Genomic DNA, 24907 nt, shown 5'->3' with positions numbered 1-24907 from the left:
ATGTACAGAAAGAAGCAGATGAGGAAAAACAAAATGGGGGAAGACTTCAGATATCAGGATTCTTTTAACTCAAATCACATACAGTCTTGGCTCCTCAATCTGTGTTCAGGTCTCCATAGACCTGAGGATGAGGAGTGAGATGTGATCCAGTTAAAGGATCTCAGACTGGGAGACCTGGGGGAGCAGTGGCATGGACCCCAGAGTGTTGATTGTCCCCCTGCCTAAGAAAATGTGATCTGCCTGAATTTAAATCCTTTTGAGTCTAAATATTTTTTTAAATGAAAGTCGGAGAAACTTGTATTAGCCCTTAGAAAACCAGAAGGTTTCTTCTTTGGAAATACCTTTAAGATATTTCTGCAGCATGAATAGCTGGTTTGTATAACCTTGCCAAATTTTCTCTACCCCGAACTTCAGAATTTACACAGGAAATTTTAACTCACATATTTCACATTAACGTTTTATTAAAGGCTTAAGTGAGGCAACTGAAATGTGAAAATCCAGTTTTACACGGCTCCTAAATGTTCACGTGAGAGATATTCCAATTGTGTGTGTCTAAAAAGAATGAAAAAATGGATTTCTCATTGTTGAAAGCAAAATCTACCTACCTCCTACGGAGCACATTTTTCAAATTAAAAATACTCTTTCAGATAACGGGGAGTAAAAATTAGGGAAAATGTGAAATTAAAAATATTTAGAAAATAAAGACTTGTGCAAGTTGTAGGATGCCATCTATATTTGCCTCAAAAATATCTGAATGTATACATCTCAAGAATTGTGAACTATAACATTAAATGTAAAGAAGGAGAAAGGGATACATACATACATACATACACACACATGTGCACAGACATACTCGCACACAGGCAGTGATTTTGTTCGTTTAAAGCAATTGCTCACCACCCCCGTCCTTCCTGCCCCACGGGGCCCCTTAAGTCCCTGCAACTGAGAACAAAGTGGAAACCAAGTTCTGTGGTTGTCGGTGTGAAATGCTCGTTTCAAGCTGGCAGGTTTGGTGCTCCTGTTCTAGCTCCCGTCAGAAAAGGAAGAACAGCCAGGCCACGTGCTCAGGGGCTGAGCGGCGGCCTAGGAACCAGGAGGTCACAGCTCCATCCCCTGCAGGGCTCACGCCTGGTTTGCGGCTCCACCCCAGTAGGGGGCGTGCAGGAGGCAGCCGGTCCATGATTCTCTCTCATCACTGACGTTCCTCTCCCTCCCTCCCTCTCCCTTCCTTTGTCAAATCAATAAAAATATATTTTAAAGAAAAAGAAAAGGGAAGAATAAGGAAGTTTACATGGGGGGAACCTCAGATGTTCAGGATCCACCCACAGCGACCTTCCCTGGTGGCACGTGTTCACAGAGGGTTTGACTGACACCGTTTTCAAGGGGGGGACGAGGAAGTGCCTCCGCATTCGGTGTCAGCGGCTCCACAACTCACCGTTTTTATAATAAAGCCGGTGACTCACTGAACGCCGGGCAGGGTGGGCGGCGGCCCAAGGGACACCCACCTCACCCGGAAGGAGACAGGAGACGCAGGTTCCGCGCCCGGAAGTGCCTGCGGCGGGGCGGGACTGAAGGACGCCAGGCCCCGCCCCCAAGCGCTGCAGACGCAGCTCGCCCTGGCAGGCCCCGCCCCTTCGGCTCGCAGCTTCCTGCCGACCCGGAAGCAGATTCCCCGCTCTAGGGTTCCGTTGGCGGGAGCGAGTTTTGGTATTTCCAGGTCAGGATCGCTCGTGGATACCCCAGCGCCGCGTCCTCCACACCCGCAGCCCGGGACCCAGGGACCTGGAGGAACTGCGCCCGCCCCGTCCGCCCGCCCCAGCCGCGGGGAGCCCCGCCCAGTCGGGGAGCTGCGGGCCCGGTCCGCTCCCTTGCAGGTAAAATCGCCCCGCCCCGCCCTGCCTGCCGGGGCCCTTTGCACCGTCTCCTCTCCGCACCGCGCAGCGCCGGCCGCCCCGCAGGCCCCCTTGAGATCCTCCCCCCGGCCAAATCGGGGCGCCTTCCGGGAGCCCACCGCGTCCTGGGCACTTCCGGTTCCTTGGCCCTCAAGCCCCGCCCACCGGCCCAGCTGTCAGGCTTAGTGTTGACAGTCCTGTCCCACTGGGAGTGCGCTTCCTGCGCGGGACCTCCTCATCCCACCGGTGCGCGAGGGTCGGGTGGATGGTGAGAAAGACCCGGAGGGGCAGGAAAAAGAAGGGAAAGGCAATGGGGGTGGAAGATGGGACCTGGGCAGAGAGCAGTGCCGTAGGGGCAGAGAGACCAGGACCGCAAGCAGGGGAGGAGACAGGCCAGCGGGAGGGATTTGGCCAGCACCCGGGCAAAAGGAAGGCAGATCCCAGCGTCATTGGAGTTCCGTTGTCAATCAACAGCTTCTGTTCCCACTGACATGTATTCTGTCCGGTTCCGATGAGGAGGTTCTGATCGGAAGACACTCCTTGGTGCTGAGCAGATAATCGTACACTATTTCAATGTGTAAGCATGTTGGTGATTTATTTTACAGGAACAGTCAAAGCCGAGTTTCATCGATGAGTTCAACATTCAACATGTTCCTCCCCTTGCGTAATCTTTTAAGTTAGCTGGCTGTGAACTAAAATTTCCAGCGAGGTCTGTGTCCTCTGTGTCCTGTATCTGAAATCGAGCGAGGATAGGCTGGGTCGTCATGGAATTTTGTGGGAAGAGAGCTTATCTGGCTTCTACGTTGCTCAGAGCTATTTTCATGATTCCCAGTGCTGCTAATTAGGTCTGCCAGCAGTCATAATTTGTTGTTGTTGTTGTTGTTAATCCTCACCCAAGGATATTTTTTCCATTGATTTTTAGAAAGAGTGGAAGGTGGAGGGAGAGGGAGAGAGAGAAACATCGATGCGAGAGAAACACATCAATTGGTTGCCACCTGCATGCATCCAACCAGGGCCAGGGATCCAGCCTGCCACCTAGGTACCTGAATCAAACTCAGAACGCTTTAGTCCACAAGTTGATGCTCTATGCACTGAGCCAGATCAGCTAGGGCTGATAGTTTATGTGATATTCTGGGAACGAAGAATTAAATACTTGACATCATTGTGATTAAAGCCATAAATGATGGGAGAAGTGGCTCCTGCTCAGTGGTATGAAATTTGAGTTGTACTTTTTAAAATTTTTTATATGTTTTTATTGATTTCAGAGAAAGGAAGGGAGAGGGAGAGAGAGATAGAAACATCAATGATGGGAAAGAATCATTGATCAGCTGCCTCCTGCCCGCTCCACACTGGGGATCGAGCCTGCAACCCAGGCATGTGCCCTGACCTGGATTGAACTGTAACCCCCTGGTTCATGGATCGCCACTCAACCACTGAGCCACACCAGTGGGTGGGGGCTAAGCTGTACTTTTTAAGGGCAGGGGTGAGAAGGGCACACCCTGCCACTCTCCCATCCATGCCTGTCCTTCCTGTGAGGACAGTGCTGCTCCTCTCTACTGGCCTCTCCTGCTGACCTCCTTGCCTGCCCCACAGTCACAACTGAGGGTATGTCAAAAGCATCTCCCCAATGAGGAGAGGGCAGATTCTGTGAAGGGAACTTGGAGAAGGAATAAGAATAAGGATCAGGGAGTGGGAGGAAGACAGACACTCAGGAGCAGGAGAAATTTGCTTGGTACATACTTGGCCTTACTAAACTTCTTGCAGTATTTTAAAGTGGAAATAATCACATTATTTTTCTATTCTTCAAGGGAGGATATCTGTGAAATGCTTAGTGTCAACAGTTGTGGCAAGGAGTTTTTTTAAGTTCATAGTCTTTAGTGAGTAATAGAAACTTTACTAGATGATATTAATATCCTCTTAATAGCATCCAATAGGAGCAAATGTGTGTAGGCGCAGCAGAAACTCTCACTAAACTTCTGTTTTCTTTCAAAAGTCTGCGTGCTATATGAAAACATATATGCTAATGTAAAAAAAAAAAAAAAAAAAAAAAAACCTCCTCTTGCCTGGACTTTGTCTAGTAACTGTATGACTTTCAAAGTGGCTCATTATTTGTTGACTGTACATATTGCTTACTACCAAAAGGATGGTGTAGAATAAGCCATCATTTGAATTTCCTCTGTAATCTACACATTAAATGAATTTTTATTTAGATGTGTTAATTGTTCCAAAATGCTGAAATACAAATGAGTAAAAAATGATCCTATATAATAAAAGGGTGGTATACAAATTGTTCCCTTGACCAGGAGTTCTACCAGGGGGCAGGGCCAGCCAGGGGAAGGGAGGGAGTATCCAGCCAGCAGCTGCTAGGGACCGTACCAGTGCACTAATTTCATGCACTGGGCCTCTAATAGAACATAAAAATATATCTGGAAAACAATCTGCCATTCAGAGACAACTCTTATATTGATTCATTTACATGTTTTGTGTGTGTGCCTTACAGGGGATCTGGCCTCTGGGAAGGTGTCTGGACTCAAGGACCATGTCCTGCCCACCAGTCCCCCAAAGCCCCACCTACTACGAACATTAAGACTAAAGCCTTTCCTGGCCCTGTCCTGCTGCACTTTTTGCCTTGTGTTCCACTCTACCACCTTCAGGTGTGTACTTCTGGCATCCCGCTTCTGAGCCTGGGGCTGTTGGTGGGAGCTGGGGCTGTTTTGGGAGCCTGCATTAGCCCCTCCTTGCCCTGTTCCACGCCCGCAGGCCTGTGGAGCAGCATGAGCAGTTCTGTGGTTCTGTAGCACACTTAGAAAATACTGCAAAGGCTCCAGAAGGCTTGGACCTCCTCTCTAGCTTTCTATGCTTGTTCCCTGGGCCTGGGGGATTTTAATAAGTTGTAAGCTGTCCATTACTGAAATTGTTGAATAATTTTAAAATAATGTTCTGCTACAGGCGAAGGATTTCTTGAATATTAACTTTCAATAACTTTCACTTCTACCTCTTTTATACTTGAGCCTTTTTAATAGCTGCTGCATCTTTTTTTCATTGAGTTTAGTTCTCCTTAAATCACATGGTGATTATTTAGAGAGAAATATATGTCTGCAGCAGGAACTCTGCCTGGCTCAACATGATGACTGTTTTCCACAGTACATTTGGAACATGTGTGGGAGCTGGCGGAGGTTCCCCACGATCTAAGAAAGTTCATGGCTTCTACATAGTTCATAGTTCTCATCCACACAGGACCTTTCTTGATGCTGCCACTTGGAGGCACACAGCACGACTCTTAGGTGCATTCCTCCCACACACAGGGATGTCCTGTTTCCCGTGCATAGGGCTTCCCCAGAGAGCCCTGTATTTCATTAGAAGAAAAATTCTTAAGATGAAAAAAGATTTTACATTTAAACCTAAATTTGCCTTGAAATCAAAACCCAACATAATCCCATGGCCAATGCCTTGTTAGTTTTCCTAACTCTTCCTTCCCTCTTCTGGGATTATCCATATTCTCTGGGTTACCCCCATCAGTAAACTGTATTATGGAGCATCTTGGGCAGTGAACTGTCCTAGGGAGTGGCTACCTTTTCCCAGTTATCAGATCCTTGCATTAATCTGGTTTTTCTCTTCCAGATCTGATCAAAAGGCCTGTCCTCCCTGTTGAGTGACTCAGAGGAAAATAAGAAAAAATAATGTCCAGAATCCAGACATTTAAACAACTCTTCCGTACCTCAGACCTCTTCACTCACCCAGGAAGGCCAAGGATTCAGGTTTCCATCCCTGTACAGGCACACGGCGGGCAGAGAGCAGAGCGTGGTATCCACTAGACGCTGCCTGTTCTGTGATGCTGAAGACTCTCCTTCCTGTGCACTGCAGAGAAGACTCAAATTTCCAGGTGTGGACCAATATCCAGGGGGCAGATGTTCTCGCTGTTCTGAGAAGAGCAGGTGCTGCAAAGCTCAGGGTAGAGCAGGTGTTTGAGGGATATCAGAGTTCAGGGCACAGTTGGAGCAGGGGCAGGGAGCATCCAACCACTTTCTGGCCTTGTGGCCGCAGAGGGCAACTGGGTCACAGGTGGAACCTTGGGCTTCCCTGGGGTTTAGAGATGAATGTCACTTTCCTTCTCTGCAGAGCTTTTCAGCACGGGAAGATGCTCACTGAATATTCTGAACCATGGAGATGTGTACCTGACACCTTTCAGGGTATGTACGGACCCTCTTGGGGAAATCATGAGGGACTCCTTGGTGTACTTGGGATGGCTGTTCTCACACACAGAAACCACCCCAGGCTCCTAGAGTGGGCAGATGTAATGGATCCGTGGAGCTCTGAGATTGTCCAGGGTCCTTATCATCAGTAATTGCACTTCTTGATTCAAGTTAAAGGTGATTAATTTTAGTTCCTTAATTATCAGAACTTTTGGCTGTTGCAGGGAGAGACCCCTGTTATAAGGCATCTCTTCTGATAACACATGGGACCAGAGTTTTAGTCGTTGCGTATGAGAGGCTAAATGGTTGTGACATCAGTCTGGCTTTAATGAGGGGAGTGGGTAAGAAGATATAAGTTATTACAGCAGTGATCCTCCGTGTTCCAACTGTGAGCACTTCACACTCATTGAACACTTGCACACCACCAGCCTGTGGGGAAGCTTGACTCTGTCCCCAGCCTGGGCCCTTACCTCTGCCATCCAGTCCAGGAGAAACTTGTTCAACATTTTTTTGGTCTTGGGGCACTAATCTTCCGTGATGAAGATGAAGGTGATGGTGATGATGGTGATGATGACACTTCTTAAAATATCAACTGCTTATACTTAAAATGAATGTATACTGCATGATTTTTCTTCAAAATCTATTTGTTCTTTTGTATATCTGTATCTCCATTTATCTTAAGATCATGTCCTTAGTCTGTCAAATGTTTAATATTTTCAAAAGCGTTAAAGCACATAGTCCATATAGGAAAATCAATAGTGAAGCTAAATCATTTATTCTAGGAAGCCCCAAGCTTTTGAAACTTGTAGGGTTTCACAGTCCTTAATCATTAGCTAAATCTAAAGAGACCTTCGGTGCATTGTTTTTCTATTTCTTTTTTTTTTTTAATTTTTTTTTTTAATTTATTGCTTAAAGTATTACAAAGGGTATTACATATGTGTCCATTTTACCCCCCTTCCCTAGACAGTCCCCTAGTCTCCCCTATCCCCCAGTGTCTTATGTCCACTGGTTATGCTTATATGCATGCATACAAGTCCTTTAGTTGATCTCTTACCCCCCTACCTCCTGCCCCCCAACCCTCCCCGGCCTTCCCGCTGCAGTTCAACAATCTGTTTGAGGCAGCTCTGCCTCTGTATCTATTATTGTTCAAAAGTTTATAATGGTCTCTATTATCCATGAATGAGTGAGATCATGTGGTATTTTTCTTTCATTGACTGGCTTATTTCACTTAGCATAATGCTCTCCAGTTCCATCCATGACATTGCAAATGGTAAGAGTTCCTTCCTTTTTAGAGCAGCATAGTATTCCATCGTGTAGATGTACCACAGTTTTCTAATCCATTCATCTACTGATGGGCACTTAGGCTGTTTCCAGATCTTAGCTATGGTGAATTGTGCTGCTATGAACATAGGGGTGCATATATCCTTTCTGATTGGTGTTTCTGGTTTCTTGGGATATATTCCTAGAAGTGGGATCACAGGGTCAAATGGGAGTTCCATTTTCAGTTTTTTAAGGAAACTCCGTACTGTCTTCCATAGTGGCAGCACCAGTCTGCATTCCCACCAGCAGTGCACAAGTGTTCCTTTTTCTCCACATCCTCTCCATCACTTGTCGTTTGTTGATTTGTTGATGATAGCCAGTCTGACAGGTGTGAGATGGTACCTCATTGTTGTTTTGATTTGCATCTCTCAGATGATTAGTGACTTTGAGCATGTTTTCATATGTCTCTTGGCTTCCTGAATGTCCTCTTTTGAAAGGTGTCTATTTAGGTCCTTTGCCCATTTTTTGATTGGATTGTTTATCTTCCTTTTGTTAAGTTGTATGAGTTCCCTATAAATTTTGGAGATTAGGCCCTTATCAGATATGACATTGGCAAATATGTTTTCCCACACAGTGGGTTTTCTCGTTGTTTTGTTGATGGTTTCTTTTGCTGTGCAGAAGCTTTTTATTTTGATGTAGTCTCATTTGTTCATTTTTTCTTTAGTTTCAAGTGCCCTAGGAGCTGTATCAGTGAAGAAATTGCTTCGGCATATGTCTGAGATTTTGTTGCCTTTGGATTCTTCTAGAATTTTTATGGTTTCCTGTCGTACATTTAAGTCCTTTATTCATTTTGAGTTTATTTTTGTGTATGGTGTAAGTTGGTGGTCTAGTTTCATTTTCTTGCATGTATCTGTCCAATTTTCCCAACACCATTTATTGAAGAGACTATCTTGGCTCCATTGTATGTTCTTCCCTCCTTTGTCAAATATTAATTGAGCATATTGGTTCGGGCCGATTTCTGGGCTCTCTATTCTATTCCATTGATCTATATGCCTATTCTTGTGCCAGTACCAGGCAGTTTTGAGAACAGTGGCTTTGTAATACAACTTGATATCTGGTATTGAGATCCCACCTACTTTGTTCTTTTTCAGGATTGCTGCAGCTATTCGGGGTCTTTTTTTATTCCAGATGAATTTTTGGAGAGTTCGTTCTAGATCTCTGAAGTATGCCATTGGTATTTTAATGGGAAGTACGTTGAATTTATAGATTGCTTTGGGTAGTATGGACATTTTAATGATGTTGATTCTACCAATCCATGAACACGGTATGTTCTTCCATCTCTTTATGTCTTCCTCTATCTCTTTTTTCAACGTCCTGTAGTTTTCTGAGTAGAGGTCTTTTACCTCTTTAGTTAAGTTTATTCCTAGGTAGCTTAATTTTTTTGGTGCGATGGTAAACGGGATTGTTTTTATAATCTCTCTTTCTGAAAGTTCACTACTAGTATATAGAAATGCCTCAGATTTCTTGGGGTTAATTTTGTATCCTGCTACATTGCCAAATTCATGTATTAAGTCTAGTAGTTTTTTGATGGAGTCTCTAGGGTTTTGTATGTATAATATCATGTCGTCTGCAAATAAGGACAGTTTTACTTCCTCTTTTCCAATTTGGATGCCTTTTATTTCTTCTTCTTGCCGAATTGCAATGGCTAACACTCCCAGTACTATGTTGAACAGGAGTGGTGAGAGGGGGCATCCCTGTCTTGTTCCTGTTCTTAGGGCAAATGGTGTTAGTTTTTGTCCATTGAGTATGATGTTGGCTGTGGGCCTGTCATATATGGCTTTTATTATGTTGAGGTATGATCCTTCTACTCCCACCTTGCTGAGAGTTTTTATCAAAAATGGGTGTTGAATTTTGTCAAATGCTTTTTCTGCATCAATTGATATGACCATGTGGTTTTTTTCTTTCAATTTGTTTATGTGATGTATCACGTTTAATGATTTGCGGATATTGTACCATCCTTGAATCCCTGGGATAAATCCTACTTGGTCATGGTGTATGATCTTTCTGATGTACTGCTGGATCCGATTTGCTAAGATTTTGTTGAGGATTTTGGCATCTATATTCATGAGGGATATTGGCCTATAATTCTCTTTCGTTGTGTTGTCTTTACCTGGTTTTGGTATTAGGGTGATGCTGGCTTCATAGAATGAGCTTGGAAGTGTTCCTTCCTCTTGAATTTTTTGTAGTAGTCTGAGGAGGATAGGTTTTAGTTCTTCCTTGAATGTTTGGTAAAACGCCCCTGTGAAGCCGTCTGGTCCTGGGCTTTTGTTTGATGGAAGATTTTTGATGACTGCTTCAATTTCTTCCATAGCTATTGGCCTGTTGAGATTTTTAGATTCTTCCTGATTGAGTTTTGGAATGTTGTATTTTTCTAGGAATTTGTCCATTTCCTCCATGTTGTCTAGTTTGTTGGAGTAGAGCTGTCCATAGTATTTTTTAACAATCATTTGTATTTCTGTGGGGTCTGTTGTTATTTCGTCTCTATTGTTTCTGATTTTGTTTATTTGGGTCCTCTCTCTCTGCTTCTTGGTGAGTCTGGCTAGAGGTTTGTCAATCTTGTTTATCCTTTCAAAGAACCAGCTCTTGGTTTCATTGATTTTCTGTATTGTTTTTTTTGGTCTCTATGTCATTTATTTCTGCTCTAATCTTTATTATCTCCTTCCTTCTGCTCACTCTGGGATTTTCTTGTTGCTCTCTTTCTAATTCTTTGAGTTGTAGAGTTAGATGATTTACTACCATTTTTTTCTTGTTTTTTTGAGATAGGCCTGTAGAGCTATAAACTTCCCTCTCAGGACTGCTTTCATTGTGCCCCATAGGTTTTGGATTGTTGTGTTTTCATTGTCATTAGTTTCCAGGATGTTTTGAATTTCTTCTTTGATTTCATTGGTAACCCAATCAATATTTAATAGCATGCTATTCAGCTTCCAGGTGTTTGAGTATTTTGGGTTGTTTTTATTGTAGTTTATTTCTAATATTATGCCATCGTGGTCTGTGAAGACGCTTTTTATGATTTCAATCTTCTTGAATTTGGGGATATTTTGCTTGTGACCCAATATATGGTCTATTTTTGAATATGTCTTATGAGCATTTGAGTAGAATGTATATTCCCTGGCTTTGGGGTGAAGTGTTCTGAAGATGTCTATTAAGTCCATCTGATCTAGTGAGTCATTTAGGATTGCTGTATCTTTGCTGATTGTTTGTCTAGAGGGCTTATCCAGTGCTGTCAGTGGTGTATTAAAGTCCCCTACTATGATTGTATTGTTGTCGATCTCTCCTTTGATATCTTCCAGGAGTTTTTTTATGAATTTGGGTGCTCCTGCATTGGGTGCATATATGTTTACCAGGGTTATATCTTCTTGTTGTATTGATCCCTTTAGTATTATGAAGTGGCCTTCCTTATCTCTTGTTATGGCCTTCACTTTGAGGTCTATTTTGTCCGATATAAGTATTGCTACCCCAGCTTTCTTTTCCTTTCCATTTGCCTGAAAGATATTTTTCCATCCTTTCACTTTCAGTCTGTGTGAGTCCCTTCTAATGAGGTGGGTTTCTTATAGACAGCAGATGTATGGGTCATGTTTTTTTATCCATTCAGCCACTCGATGTCTTTTGTTTGGAGCATTTAGTCCATTTACGTTTAAAGTTATTATTGAAAGGTACTTGTTTGTAGCCATTTCTTTTTTTGTGTGGCTGTTTTCTTTCTGAGCTTTTTATTTCTTATTTTTATACCAGTCCCTTTAGCATTCCTTGCATTGCTGGCTTGGTGGTGATAAACTCCCTTAGCCTTTTTTTGTCTGTGAAGCTTCTTATTTCCCCTTCAAGTTTGAATGATAGCCTTGCTGGATAGAGTATTCTTGGATTCAGTCCTTTGCTTTGCATCACTTTGTAAATTTCTGTCCATTCTTTTCTGGCCTGATGTGTTTCTGTTGAGAAATCATTTGACAATCTAATGGGAGATCCCTTGTATGTAACTTTCCGTCTCTCTCTTGCAGCCTGTAAGATTCTCTCTTTGTCCTGAACATTTGCCATGGTAATTATGATGTGTCTTGGTGTGGGTCTTTTCGGGTTCACCTTGTTTGGGACTCTCTGGGCTTGTGTGACTTTTTTCTTCCCCACCTCAGGGAAGTTTTCTGATATTATTTCTTCTAATAGGTTTTCTAATCCTTGTTCATCCTTCTGTTGTTCTGGTACCCCTATTATTCGTATGTTGTTTCGTTTCATGTTGTCCCAAAGCTCCCTTAGGCTCTCCTCCTGTCTTTTAATTTTTTTCTCCAATTGTAGTACATTTTAGGTGTGTTTTGCTTCCTTGTCTTCTAGTTCACTAATTCGGTCCTCCGCTTCTCCTAGTCTACTGTTGATACTTTCAATGGAGTTTTTCATTGCAACTATATCACTCTTCATTTCTTCTTGGGTCTTACTTAAGTTGTTGATTTTTTCATCTGTTTCTTCTAGCTTCTTCCATATGTTATCGATTTTTTCATCTGTTTCTTCTTGCTTCTTGCAGAGGTTGTCGATTTTTTCCTCCATCTGGTTTATGCACTCTAGGACCCTTATTCTGAATTCTTTTTCTGTCCTGTTGCATGCCTCTGTATTACTTAGCTGCTTTTCTGGAGAGTCCTCCTACTCTTTCCTTTGGGGGTTTCTTTGTCTACCCATGTTTGATCTCACTGACATATCTAGACATTGAGTCGTTCAGTGGTTGCTCCCTTGGTGGCAGTGACTCCTTGGTCTGTGGTTGCTCTTCGGGCAGTTGCGGTAGCAGCTGCTCTTCAGTTGGCAGCAGCTCCTCTGGTGGGTGCTGTTCACAGCTGTGGTGGCTCTTCTGGCTGGTGGGGCGAGGTTTCACGTACAGCTGCTGTTCCTCAGCAGAGGGTGTGGTGCTCAGGAGGTTGCTGTTGCTTGGATCTGCTGCGTTGATTTAAAGGCACAAAATACAACACAACAAGGCACCACGTACCAGGCACTATACACAAATATATTCACGATATTAATAACCCCAAATAAAGGTGACCACCTGAATTAAGAGAATTAGGGGATAAGGAAGAAGGAAGAGAAAAAGATAAAAGAGAAAAAAGAAAAGAAAAGTAGGGACCAAAAAAAGGAGTGCAAAAATGAAATTGGGAAAAAGGAGGGGGGAAAATAAAAGCGAGAAAAGAAAAGAAAAGAAAAAAGAAAAAAAAGAGTGAAAAGAGAGAATGAAGTGGAAGAGGGGAAGAGACTTTTTATATGAGGAGAATACTCCTATAGAACAGCCACTAATCCCAACAAATTCCAGCAACAGCTCCCTGGAGATGAATGCAAACTAGAAACAACCAATAATATAACGATGAAAATAGAATGGAGAACACTAATCCCAAAATAAAATAAAGAGAAAATAAAATGGCACTTTAAAAAATGGTAAAATGGTAGCAGTAATAATACTGGTTAAAAATAAGAAGGTAGTAATTAAAAGGGTAAAATCAGGTGATGGAAAAAGAAGAAAAAAAAAGAAAAAAGAAAAAAAGAAGAAGGAAAAAAAAAGAAAAAAAGATTGGTTTCTTAGTTAAAAGGTAAAAAAGAAAAAAAGTAAAAAGTTAAAAGTAAAAGTAAAAAGAAAAAAGTAGTTAAAAGTAAAAAGAAAAAAAAAATTGCAGTAGTGAAGGTCCTTCGGTTCTTCTGTTCTTCAGTGTGGCTCGCCTTAGACCTGCCAGGTATTCAGGAGAGTGTTGAGTTTCCCTGCGATACACTGTTCCTCTGTGTTGTAAACCACAGTCCTTATTTTAAAGCAGGCTGCATTTGTTTCCCAGACTGCCTTATTTTGTGTTTAGCAAAGAGTCAGTTTGTGGGTCAGCCTCTGGGTGGCAGTGTTCTGGGGTTGGCCTCTGAGGCTATAGGGCCTCTCTGTCCAGTGGAAGTTCACTGCCCAGAACTGGCTGCGTAATAGTTAGTTACCGGCGCTGTGTTGTTGCTGGGATTGAAAATCCCTCTATAGGCCAGACCCTGTTAACTCCCAGGGACTGATCAGGTTATTTTAATCCTTGACCTAGTACAGGGTGGAATCTGGGTGTGGCTGTGCTCCTTGCCTGGGGGCTGGGGGGAGGAGTCTCACTCTCCAGAGAGAATGGCTGCCCCAGTCCTGGGCTCAGGGGTGTCTCAGCACTCAATTCGCTGCCACCTCTCCCAGCCCCCCTTCTCTCCTCAGTCTCTCCCCAGATTCCACTCCTCCGCACACTCTCCCTCTCTTCATCACAGGTGAGTGTCTGTATCCGAAATGTCCCATGAACAGGATTCAGTGAAAACAAACAAACAAACGCCGGCCGCGGAAACGGGGAAGGCTTGGTTTCTGTAAGCTTCTTCTCTTACCGGGACTGCATGGTCTGGTCAGCTCTTCAGGCTGCCCTCTTTAGGCTCAGTCCTCTGTGATCACAGAACCCAGCTCTCAATTCCCCTGGCGGCGTGAGGAATCCCGCGGTTCTCCTTTCCCCCGTCAGGGGCTGTGCCTGTCCCAAGGGACGCGGCTGTCTGCCACACGGTCTCCCTCCGACTCTCTGGGCTCAGAGGTCTGGCAAACTTTCCTGCCCAAATCCCTGGTTTTTTTACCTTTCCAGGGGAGTTCTGCTCTTCCCGGCTGCAAACTGTCTCACCAGCTGAGCAATTTCGCCAGTTCGGTGTGGGTGTTATTAGTTTCAGCTGCTCATTCCATTTGCTCTGGGACACGACCTGGGACGCGTCTGCCTATATCGCCGCCATCTTCCGTCTCTGTTTTTCTATTTCTTAATGGTAAAATATGCACACTCTAGATACCTGAGAAATATGCCCTTTGAATATACATTTTAAACACAAGCATTTTTACTTATATGGAGTCACCCTGACTCAGCCTGAATGATATCATAGATCCTAGTCCTCTTAAAAATAAAGAGCAGGATAGACCTCGCTTTAGCTTCTCTACAGTACTGCCCATAACAACCAAAATCCGCAAAATAGTGAGGCTTCTGGAAAGAGACTCTTGAAAGGATGAATAATCGAGGGTATAATCTGTTGATGACATAGTAGACAAATAGATCATTAAAACACAATAGGGAGTCCAGAAACATAGTTCAAACAATACAATGTAGAAAAGAAAATCTTCAATAAGGGGAGAGTAACAACTGGAAATTCACATACAGAAAAATGAAACGTTGTGCCCAGCTTGGGTGGCTCAGTGATTGAGCATTGACCTATGAACCAGGAGGTCACCATTTGTTTTCCAGGCAGGGCACATGCCTGGGTTTCAGGGTCATTCCCCAGTAGGCGACATGCATCATTGATGTTTCTATTTCTCCCTCTCCCTTCCTCTCTGAAATCAATAAAAATATATATTTTTTTAAATTAAACTTTGTTATAGTATTAAAGTTTTTGGAATCACTTCTGTTTATGTCACTTGTTTTGTTTTGTTTTTCTGAACTTCAGGTACAAATGGGTAAGTTAATGCTACCTTTGTTTATGATATATTATCATTTTCCATGAAATACATCTGATTATTGCTATTTTAGGAGAGAATTTAGAGTTTATAAATACTTTCTCTGTGTGTGTCTCACACACTTTTATGTGTACTATTGTACATACATATGCACATAAGCATACACGTGTGCACGCTGAAATGCAGGGATACTGCAGCTAATGAAGGTTAATACAGAATAGGATTTCAGCTACCACCTTATGAAAATATGAGATGGACCAAGTAGATTTCCAGCAATTCTGTATTATCTGGGCTTCTTTGACCTAGAGGACCAAGGCAGTACATGCCAGTGCCTCTATGACTCATGTACATCCTCCTGCCACTTTCTGCTGGCAGAGATTTAAAGGACTTGATTGGGATGGGATGGGTGCCATTGAATCCTCCAAATGGAATAAGTTGTTGAATTGATAACTCTATCAAAAAACATGTTCTTAGTTGCTTGGGTACTTGAGCAGGAGGAAATGAGGGTCCAGAGGATTATGTGGAGGTTGGAGAATCCCTGCTAGTGCATAAGGCAGTACTGATACCTGAGAAATTCCACAGTGCTTACCTGCAGGTGGATACCAATGTCTGCATATGGTGTGAGTCAGGGATTACTATACTTGGAAATCAGGGAGGGAATTGAATAGCTGAATGCCATGGCCTAATTAGCATAAAAACCTCTGTACATTTGATATTCTTATCCATAAGGTTTCTGTGTTTCTTTGCTTTTTATTATCAACTCTACTCATAGTCTTCATTCTTGTGGCCCTAGGGGAGGAGGAGAGTCCTCTGCATTTCTTGAAGACTCGCTGCCTGTTTGTTGGTTAGGCTGGGAGTAGGGAACACACCCAGGTGAACACTGGAGTTTCATGACAGGAGGGTCTGGATATTGTGCATAAGATTGGAGTCTCAAGGCTTCTTTCTCTGTCCTCAGCTTTGCCTGTGTCCTTTTGTCTGTGAGTGAAAACCCAGAGAAAGATACCTGGCAACTGAGTCACTGACCATGCAGCCGCTGGTGAGTAGGAATGCCTCTTTCTACTGGAATCACACTGCTGTTGACATCAGTGGGCAGATTTCTCCTACTTCATCACTGTCCTAAGCAATCGGGAGGTAGTCAGAGATCTGAGCTCCAGTGAAATTTCCCCAGGTCTCTGAGATGGCTGTAATGGGTCAGGAACCTCCCAATGACTAACATTCTTCCTAACATCATACTGACTTATTCCAGCAGGTTGTACATGTGCAGAAGAGATGAGAGAAGCTTTCTCTAATTCAGTGCATGGCCTCACTGGGAAATAATGAACTCCTTAATCATGCTATTGACTACAGAGGTGGGTGGGTGCAGTGAATAGAGATGAACGAGAAGTAGACCTGGGGAGGCAGTTGTTTCATCAGGGAGGCCAGTCATTGAATGTTACAGGTGCTCGGTGAGCATGAGGAATCATTCATTTATTTTTTCCATGTTAAATGGAAGGTCTTGCTAGAATATATTTTCACTTTTGAAAAATTCTTAGAAGACACCTAAAATTCTCATGATCATTCTTGTCCCAGTTACACATTTTGTCTTTCTGTAATTGACCCTTCCTTCATACTTGGTAGCTGGAATTCATGCCTATGCACTTTTATGCCTTACCTGCAGCTGTGCATGCAGGGCAGGGAGTAGAGCAGAGTCAAATGTAGGGCCCTGGAAAATCGTTGGAGAACTAGATAGACCAATCCAGGGGCTCTTCTATCCATTAGCTGGAGACAAGATAAAGCTACAAAGGACACAGTGACAACTGCTGCTTGAGGCCCCAGATAAAGTCAAGGATGGGAGGCCTCATCCCACAGGGCGGTCAGGTTAGGACTGTCCTTCAGCACAGCCTCTCAGAGCCCTGGCTTGTGCTGATGACCATCTGACCTGTTGTTTATTATGAACACCTGAGTCCTGTAGCATTAAGACAGACAGCACCTACTGGTACCAAGTTCTGTGTGAAACTTACTCATTTCTGAGGAATGCCGGAGATTGCTTCAAGGATCCTGGACATTTTAGTGAGTTAAAGACCAATGGCATGTATTTAATACATGTTTACATAGAAAAGATTAATTCATGGAATCTTTCAACACTCACAACACATTATTAAACCCTTTCATAGACAAGGAGTCTGAGGTTCACGCAGGGGAATGATGTAACTATAGTCATGATTCAACAGTGGCAAATCACAGTTATCGTTTGCCTTAATTAGAAGTCTGTAAAATTACTTGACATTAACCAGGAAGTGAGTTTTACTTATAACTTTTTAAGGGTCTGGAAGTAAAAATCAGTTCTGGAAAATTTCAAGGTTATATTACACCATATTTCATATGATTTTCCTTTTTAACAAAGACTGATTAGTTCAGACTATGAATATGTCTGTGATATATCTGAAAGGCAGATGCCAGCTCAGCACTGAGAACCCCAACTTCAGTTTGATCTTGCTATATACCCAGCTCCTCATCCCCCTTTCTTAGGTTGCCATCTCTACCCTCCTACTCTGGACATTGGCTGGGGTTACTCTGTCGAAACCAGAATGTCCTTGATGTTTCAGGAATCAGTGATATTTGAAGATGTAGCTGTAGACTTCACCCAGGAAGAGTGGGCCCTGCTGGAAACACCCCAGAGAAAGCTGTACAGAGATGTGATGCTGGAGAACATCAGTCACCTGGTTTCCCTGGGTGAGTGTGTCAACTTTTATGTTTGTATGTGTGTATGTAAATAGGTATTCATGCATTCATTCAACAATTATCTAGAATAGCTTCCGCAGCCCACTCCTCTCTCTACCATGATTCTGTCATAGACCTTGTCTCTTTTCATTTACTTACACCTAGTTTCTCACCCAACTAGAATGTAATCTTGATCCCAATTTAATGTCTTTCTTACTACTCAATATCTAACACTCAGAAGAGAACTGGGAGCTCAATGAATATTTTTGAATGCTTAAATCAATTGATTAAATTTTCTAAATAATTATTCTGTTCTAGTCACTATGCTGAACTTAAGACCAGAGTAGTGAAAATGACAAACTTGATTATTCTTTTGAAACTTACATTTGAAAATAATATTCAAGTCACTTTGGAGACATTTAATTTCCCCATTTTTGAAAAGATGGAAGATTCTGCTTTCTGACTGAATGTAAGGGTGGACATCAGCACCCAGAGGTCTTACTACTGTGGACATGTGACTTGGATTTCTTACCTATTTTCTTTGTTAAAGGTGTTGGTGCCTTTGATGACCTTCAGTGATCTTATTCTTCCTCAGTAGCCTGTCGTGGACTTAATGAGAATGCATTTTTATTAGTACACTAGTGCCCAGTGCATGGATTTGTGCACATTAAAAGGAAATTAATTAGAAGGTGGCCAGCAGATCGGGACTGGGCAAGATGGGCCAGACATGCCCTGGAGCCAACCTCCTGTGGTCCCTCCCTGGCCAGCCACACCTGGGGCAGCGCCACGGCTCACAGAGCATCTACAGAGTGAGCAGGGTCCCTCCAGCATGTGAGGTCCCTCAACCTGGCCTGTGGGGATCAGGCCAAAACCGGCTCTCCAACATCCCCCAGGGGGTCCCAGATTGCGAGAGGGTGGTTCTCGGGTGACACACCCCAGGATCGGGCTCTCTCCTCTCTGTTTTTGGGGTGTGTGACCTGAGAACCACCACTACGAAGTCACTGCAGCTCGGCAGCTCCTGCATTGAGCATCTGCCCCCTGGTGGTCAGTGTGCATCATACCAGCCAGTCGGACAGTCAGAAGGTCACTTAGCCTTTTATATAGAGAGAGATATCTCAAAATCCATATAACTTTCTTTCACAAACAGGGTATCGGATCTGCAAATCAGATGTGACTTTTCAGCTAGAGCAAGGAGAAGAGCTATGGAGTGAAGGGACTGGGTTTCTCCAAGGCCAGAGTGCAGGTGAGCAGCAGGGGTCAGGGCTTCAGTGTGAGGAGATGTCTGCTCAGTGACTGAGTAAGTCCTTAGACCAGTGATGGCAAACCTTTTGAGCTCGGCGTGTCAGCATTTTGAAAAACCCTAACTTACCTCTGGTGCCCTGTCACATATAGAAATGTTTTGATATTTGCAACTATAGTAAAACAAAGATTTATATTTTTGATATTTATTTTATATATTTAAATGCCATTTAACAAAGAAAAATCAACCAAAAAAATGAGTTCGCCTGTCAGAGGTGACTGACATGCGTGTGATAGGTTCACCTCACTGCCTTAGACTATCAAGTAAAGGCTTTGGGAAGTTTGAGTGATATTTTTCAAAATGTAGATGGACAATGAAGCAAAATTATTCAGATGCTGTCATTATTCCATTCATATATATATATATATATATATATATATATATAAATTTACATATATATCAGTCACAATTCATGTGTCCTGTCATTGGCTTGAGGGATAAGGATTTTCATATGCTATTAAAGTTAAGCTTTCACATAATAATCTTGTTCTGATCCTTCCCTTTGAAAGTTTCCCTCTCTTTTGCTACCCAACATCTATTTTATGTTTTTTGTACTTCAATCCTGAAAATCTTTACTAATTGTCAGTGCCTTTGGGTGTGTTTCTACTTCCTTAGGGTATTCCCCATCAGTATGCCAATTTTTGAGACATACTCACATCTTCATTCCCCTAAAGCCATTCTAATTTTTTAAAAATTATTTTAGGCAGGGAAAGTGCCATTCAAAATGAAGAAATGATAGCCACACAACATACCAGTGGAAAGGACACATTTACAATCATGCAATTGGTAAGTTTCATGAGTGTTCACTCTGGTCATCCAAATTAAAACTTGGCAATTGGATGTTAGTACTTGAGTACAATAGTGTGATTTATGTCAATTTGGGATAAAGCTTTTACTGAGCAAAAAACTTGGAGTAGTTTCAATGTAGAGAAGGAATTAACCTAAGCTCATAACTATAACCTGAGATATTAATAGAAAGGACAACTGCATAAATGTTGTTTGTATACCTAGTCTTTGAAACATATTGAAGTTTTCAAAAGTAACCTATAAGCTCTGTAGTTGGGATGCTACAGAAGAGAAAATCTGTGTGTGGAGTGGAGTAACACACCAGGCGTATGTAGGCATCGTTGGAAACATTTTAATTGGATACCGTCACTGAAAGATTAGTTTAGTACTCATATGTAGAGAAGTGAATGTATGAACTTATGTGGGCAAATCAATTAACAGCCTTTCATCTTTTTCCCCAAAGCAGAAATTTCACACTCAAGAGGATCCCTATGAATATAATGATTTGGGAGCTTTCACTCATAGCTCCATAGTGACTCAACATGTGTTAACTCATATGGAAAAGAAACCCTGTATCAGCAAACAATATCAAAAATCCTTTAGTGACCAGTCTTATGTTAATCAACATAAGCAACTTTACACCAGAGTTAAATCATATGAGTGCCATCTATGTAGGAAAACCTTCAGTAATTGCTCTAGCCTTAGAAGACATGAGATGACTCACACTGGAGAGAAACCATACGAATGCCACATCTGTGGGAATGCCTTTATTCAGAGCTCTGACCTTAGAAAACATAGTCTCACTCATACCGGAGAGAAACCTTATGAATGTCATATATGTGGGAAAGCCTTCAGTCAGTCGTCTAACCTCAGACAGCACCAAAGGACACACACTGGAGAACAACCGTATGAGTGTTGTCAGTGTGGGAAAGCCTTCAGTAAATGTTCTGCCCTGAGACGACATGAGAGAACTCACACAGGAGAGAAACCTTATGGATGTCATCTGTGTGGGAAAGCCTTCAGTCAGTGTTCTGCCCTTAGACGACATGAAGGAACCCACAATGGAGAGAAAATTTTGAATGCCTTCAGTAAATATTCTGACCTGAGATGACATGGTATTATAAGTAATGAATATAGAAGAAAACTCAATCATAGTTTTAACATTAAAAAACAGCAAGGACTCACACATTAAGGAAACACTGTCTGTGATCAATGTGGAAGGTCCTGCAGTCATTCTTACTCATCTTCCATGTGCAAATGTAGATGGAAGACAATCCAGTTGCATGGAATCTCTCTGGCAAAGCCTTCAGCCACTCGTCTGACCATAGGTGACATGGGAGAACTCACACTGGAAGTATAAAGAATGCAGAAGTCTGCAGCAACAGCTCTCAGCTTCATACTAGAAAATTCACACAGGGGAGAACCCCTCAGTCTGCAGTCACTGGGAATGCTTTCATTTATAATTCATGGTAAACAATGTGAGCAAACCCCACTTGGGAGAACCTCTAGGTCTGTAATTGCTATGAACATTTATTCAGCCAAACTCCAAGCATGGTGTGCACAAGAAAACTCAGTGATGAAATAACCACTAGACCAGTATTTAGGAGACTAAAACCTCTTGAGTAATACCAATAATTTTTCCTTGGGAAATGATTCAGTGAAAAGTTATGAGAAGTCCTTTATTCAGAGAGGAATGCTGTGGCTCATATGAGAATTTGGAGAATAGAAAACACGTTCTGTGTCATGAAAGAAGGACAGAGATCACTCATTTATAGTCAGCACTACAGTCCTCATGTTGAGGGGACAGCAGTTCTATACTCAAAGTGGAGAAAGCTTCTGCTGGATTTCATACCTGAAAACTCAGTCTAGGGAAGAAAATAAACCCTCTAGGGGTTTAATTAACATACTACTTAGCACATGATTCATACTTTTCAGGGGGAAAAAAACTATTCCTGGGGAAAATATGTCATATAAATGCAAGATAGGGTGATCTGAGAATATTAAATGCAAAATTTTGTAAGAAATTAGATTAAACTTTTTCAATAGATTATTGCTATTAAACAATAAACTGTTGCTGAAAAAATCTATGTTGATAAAATCCTGGTTTTCTTTTTTTACACAGTTGTAAATGCAGATGTGGGAGTCTGCACACCTTGGCATGTGTGTTAGAGGTTCAGCCTGTCTCTCTGAGTATTCCTTTCTCCCACAGCTGCTTTCATACAGCTCACCATCTTCTGTCTTCATCTGTGTCCTAGTGGTCACAGCAGGGACCTTTGACAGGTTTCTCTGCGCTGTGAGCCCGGCCCAGCAGGGCATGGGACAGTGTCATAACTAGTACAAACAGTAACATAGGCTCCAGCCCTGCCCCTGCCCCTGCCCCTGCCCCTGCGCAGCTCTGCCCTTCCAGGCCAAGAATTTTTGCATTATTCCATGATGTTTCTGATTCCAACTAATTGGGGCAGAAGTTCGTGCCACATCTTATTTAGATGAGTCCTGAGTTACGTACTTACTCATTCCCCAAACTGAGCCAGTGCTGTGTGTTCCCACAGCAGCCCAGAAAGAAAACTCCAGCAAGATAGAATTACTTTGCCCCAGGGGTTGGGAGTATATTACTCTTCAACCAACCCCAATACTGGACCTGAGCCTCAAGGAGAAATGCTCTCGAGACATACCTGGGATGGTCTGTGCTCTTCCAAAACTGGCACAATCCCAAATCAGCCTGCGACCAGTGGAAGGAGCACTTCTCTGTGTGACATTAACACGTCATTATTTTTTAGAAAGCTCCTCCACTGACTCTGCAGCTGGAGTGGGGGGCAGCCAAGTCATGGATGAGGAGATTAGCAATCAGAGTTCAACATCTCGGCCCTCTGGCTAGAGAGACATAGGTTGTGATCAGCCAGGGACACACGGAAGTGTGAACAAGGGTCAAAGAGAACACATTTGTGGTGAGAAGTTCAGACTGTGGAGACACACCCCAGGGGTTCTAATTGCCACTGTCACAGCCCATGAGACCTTGTAACTGAACCTTTCTGTGACTCAGTTTCTTCATTTCATAGGTGGAAATAGCTGAGTGCCTTTATCTGAGAGTTGCTATGAGCACTAATGTATTGATACTGTATATACCAAGTTATTACAGCTGGTGGGCACTTGGTGTTTGCAAATAAAAATATTTTACTAGGTACGCTTGAAACCTGCTCCGGAATAAATTTGATTACAAATATACTTTTTAGCATTTACGTTGCTATCTGGGTACACCAGTCTTCTTTTATCTTATTTTTTACATTGAAATATTTTATAATCATTTTCTAAAATAAAGTCAGATATTATTACATAACTACTTAATTATGTAATAATTACATAACTACATAACTACATAATCTACTTAATATATAATTTGTCTCCAAACTGTAGCTGACTTCAGGTGTGATCCAGGGTAAAATTTGCATTTTCCTCCATGTTCCTTCCCAACTAATAGGGGCTTTGGCATGCACCACAACATCTTAGTAACAGGCACCAGGTGAGCCCCGTGTTTATGTCGCTCTCTGTAACCCATATTCCACCTCCATAAATCTGTCCCCCTGTTTCCTTTCAAATGTGTCCCTGCTTTGTGGTGACTCACTGACCTCCTTCTCTCCCCGCAGGTGAGATGCTGGAACTGCAGGGCCTTTGGGCACAAGGCAAGCAGGTGTCCACTGAAGCGTTGGAATAGGTACCCAGTCCCCCAGGCCATGGGCTTCAATATGATGGAGGAAAACCTGAAACTATCCTATGCAGTTCATATCTTTTCTTAAGATCTTTTTGTCGTTGTTGGTTTAATTTTAGTTTCTACTTGATAGTGAGAAAATTCTAATATATAACATCGGTGTTGTTTCTCTTACAGGATCCACACACGCTGAGACCTGATCACAACACAAGAGGAAATATGTGAGAGACCCTGATCTCACCCCTTGGTCACCGAAAAGGAAATGTGTCATGACATCCACAGCACTTCCTATTGAAGGTGTTGAGAGAAGCACCTGCTTACCTCCTGTACCAAAGAATGGACAGGAAGGTCCTGTTACAGACTCCCCTCATGCAGAAGGCACACGCTTTGGTCAGGATCCCAGCCACAGTGTCCATGAGGGGGACAACAGGCCCCATTCTGCCTTCAGCACCCAGGGCCTGGACCAAGCCCTCATCCACCAGCCACAGGCCAAGTTCCCTGACGGGAACTCACACAGCATCCAGCATGCTGCTGCACACAGTGTGGGCCAGGACTCTGATCTCATCATCAAGGTACCCGGCAAGAGAGCTGCCCAGACCTCCAGCCATATTTTCTAGAAACCCCAAAGAAACCGAGACTCAGCCCCAGCTGGAAGAGCACCCAGAGACAAGACCTTCAACCTCCGCTCCAGCACCCTCTCATCAAGACTCTCCAGCCCTGCCATGTGTCCCAGTTCCCACCAGTTCCCGAGGTTCCAGGCCAGCCCCTCAGAATGGTCTTCACCACATTAGACAAAGGCCAGTGGAGTTCCAGGTGCACGACACCTCCATCCTCCCTCCTGCTGAGATGCTCACAGCTGCTGCTCAGATCCCTCCCACCACTGAGAAGTCAGAGGCATTCTGTCCTTGTGTCTCCTTGAGTGTCCTCCTTGAGGCCCTTCAGCTGTCCTCTTCCTCTGAAGAAGGTGATGGCCAGTGAGACACTCCATGTCAGAGAAGACATGTTCTTCAGTCCCAGGCCACCTGGAAGTACCTGAGGAACTGGAGAGGGATGGTCACTTGGGGAAAATGTTTCTGGGGAATCAGAGCTTCCCTTCTGTGCTGTGTGGACAGATGGTGGAACCCTGATCATGCTTGGGGCACAAGGCTCAGTTATTGGACTTTAATGTACCTAGGTGTAGTGGCATTTCAAATGGTGCTTTTATAATAAACTATTTGTTCTTATAGAACTGGTAAGGGAAGTATGTATTTAGAAATTTTCATCCATTGTATGTAAAAGTAAGTTAAGTTGCAATAATTGCCCTTAAGTCTAGTGGAAATAGGAAGCTCTGTAATGAATCGGTATCAGGTGTGCACCTGTCTGCTTTGGGGAACCTGGGGCAGGGCCACCTGTGTGGTCTGGAGATTTGAAGTAGTGCCTGTGGTCCTGAGGTGAGACTCTTTCACTGTGCTGTGTTATTTCAATGGAAATCAGGACAGGGACCCTTCCCATGACTTTGTACCTTTTGTTTATGGAATGTCATATTAAAGTTCTGTTTTAGAGTTTGTGTTTGATATCAATAAAAGTCTGCAAAATAGG

General features: G+C 43.0%; 2 protein-coding genes across 4 annotated transcripts in view; one reads left to right on the top strand and one right to left on the bottom strand.

Moving 5' to 3' along the window:
* DEFB108B (defensin beta 108B) overlaps window positions 1-6591 on the bottom strand; it is a 13550-nt gene extending 6959 nt beyond the window's left edge. The window contains exons 1-2 of the mRNA XM_036297037.1: window positions 6556-6591; window positions 1436-1649 (exon numbers count right to left, since the gene is read on the bottom strand). Coding sequence (XP_036152930.1) covers window positions 1436-1649; window positions 6556-6591 — 250 coding nt within the window. The remainder of the gene's footprint in view (window positions 1-1435; window positions 1650-6555) is intronic.
* LOC118651061 (zinc finger protein 596-like) lies at window positions 1661-24907 on the top strand. 3 transcript variants are annotated; one of them, XR_004966091.1, is made up of 12 exons: window positions 1661-1874; window positions 4393-4546; window positions 5514-5775; window positions 6012-6082; window positions 15796-15876; window positions 17349-17552; window positions 18688-18783; window positions 19544-19626; window positions 20090-21095; window positions 23038-23143; window positions 23268-23335; window positions 23507-24907. XR_004966091.1 is itself a non-coding variant. In XM_036299812.1 (9 exons), exons 6-9 carry the CDS (start codon window positions 17408-17410, stop codon window positions 20735-20737), a joined length of 972 nt encoding a protein of 323 aa, XP_036155705.1. In that variant the 5' UTR covers window positions 1661-1874; window positions 4393-4546; window positions 5514-5775; window positions 6012-6082; window positions 15796-15876; window positions 17349-17407; the 3' UTR covers window positions 20738-21709. The 3 variants fall into 3 exon arrangements, 1 of the variants encoding a protein (XP_036155705.1); XR_004966092.1 differs by lacking the exon at window positions 23038-23143; XM_036299812.1 differs by lacking the exons at window positions 23038-23143; window positions 23268-23335; window positions 23507-24907 and having other exon boundaries at window positions 20090-21709.

The sequence above is a fragment of the Myotis myotis genome, unplaced genomic scaffold (genome assembly GCF_014108235.1).
Source record: "Myotis myotis isolate mMyoMyo1 unplaced genomic scaffold, mMyoMyo1.p scaffold_m19_p_3, whole genome shotgun sequence".
NCBI lineage: Eukaryota > Metazoa > Chordata > Mammalia > Chiroptera > Vespertilionidae > Myotis > Myotis myotis.
The sequence above is the reverse complement of the archived record's forward strand: the minus strand, read 5'-3'. Positions and strand labels throughout refer to the sequence as shown.

What these genes read in the sequence shown, in the direction of transcription:
- LOC118651061 (XM_036299812.1), top strand. Translation starts at nt 17,408, where the DNA reads ATGTCCTTGATGTTTCAGGAATCAGTGATATTTGAAGATGTAGCTGTA. An exon ending in CAGTCACCTGGTTTCCCTGG is followed by an intron (nt 17,553 to 18,687) that starts GTGAGTGTGTCA and finishes TTTCACAAACAG; the next exon opens with GGTATCGGATCTGCAAATCA. An exon ending in TCTCCAAGGCCAGAGTGCAG is followed by an intron (nt 18,784 to 19,543) that starts GTGAGCAGCAGG and finishes AAATTATTTTAG; the next exon opens with GCAGGGAAAGTGCCATTCAA.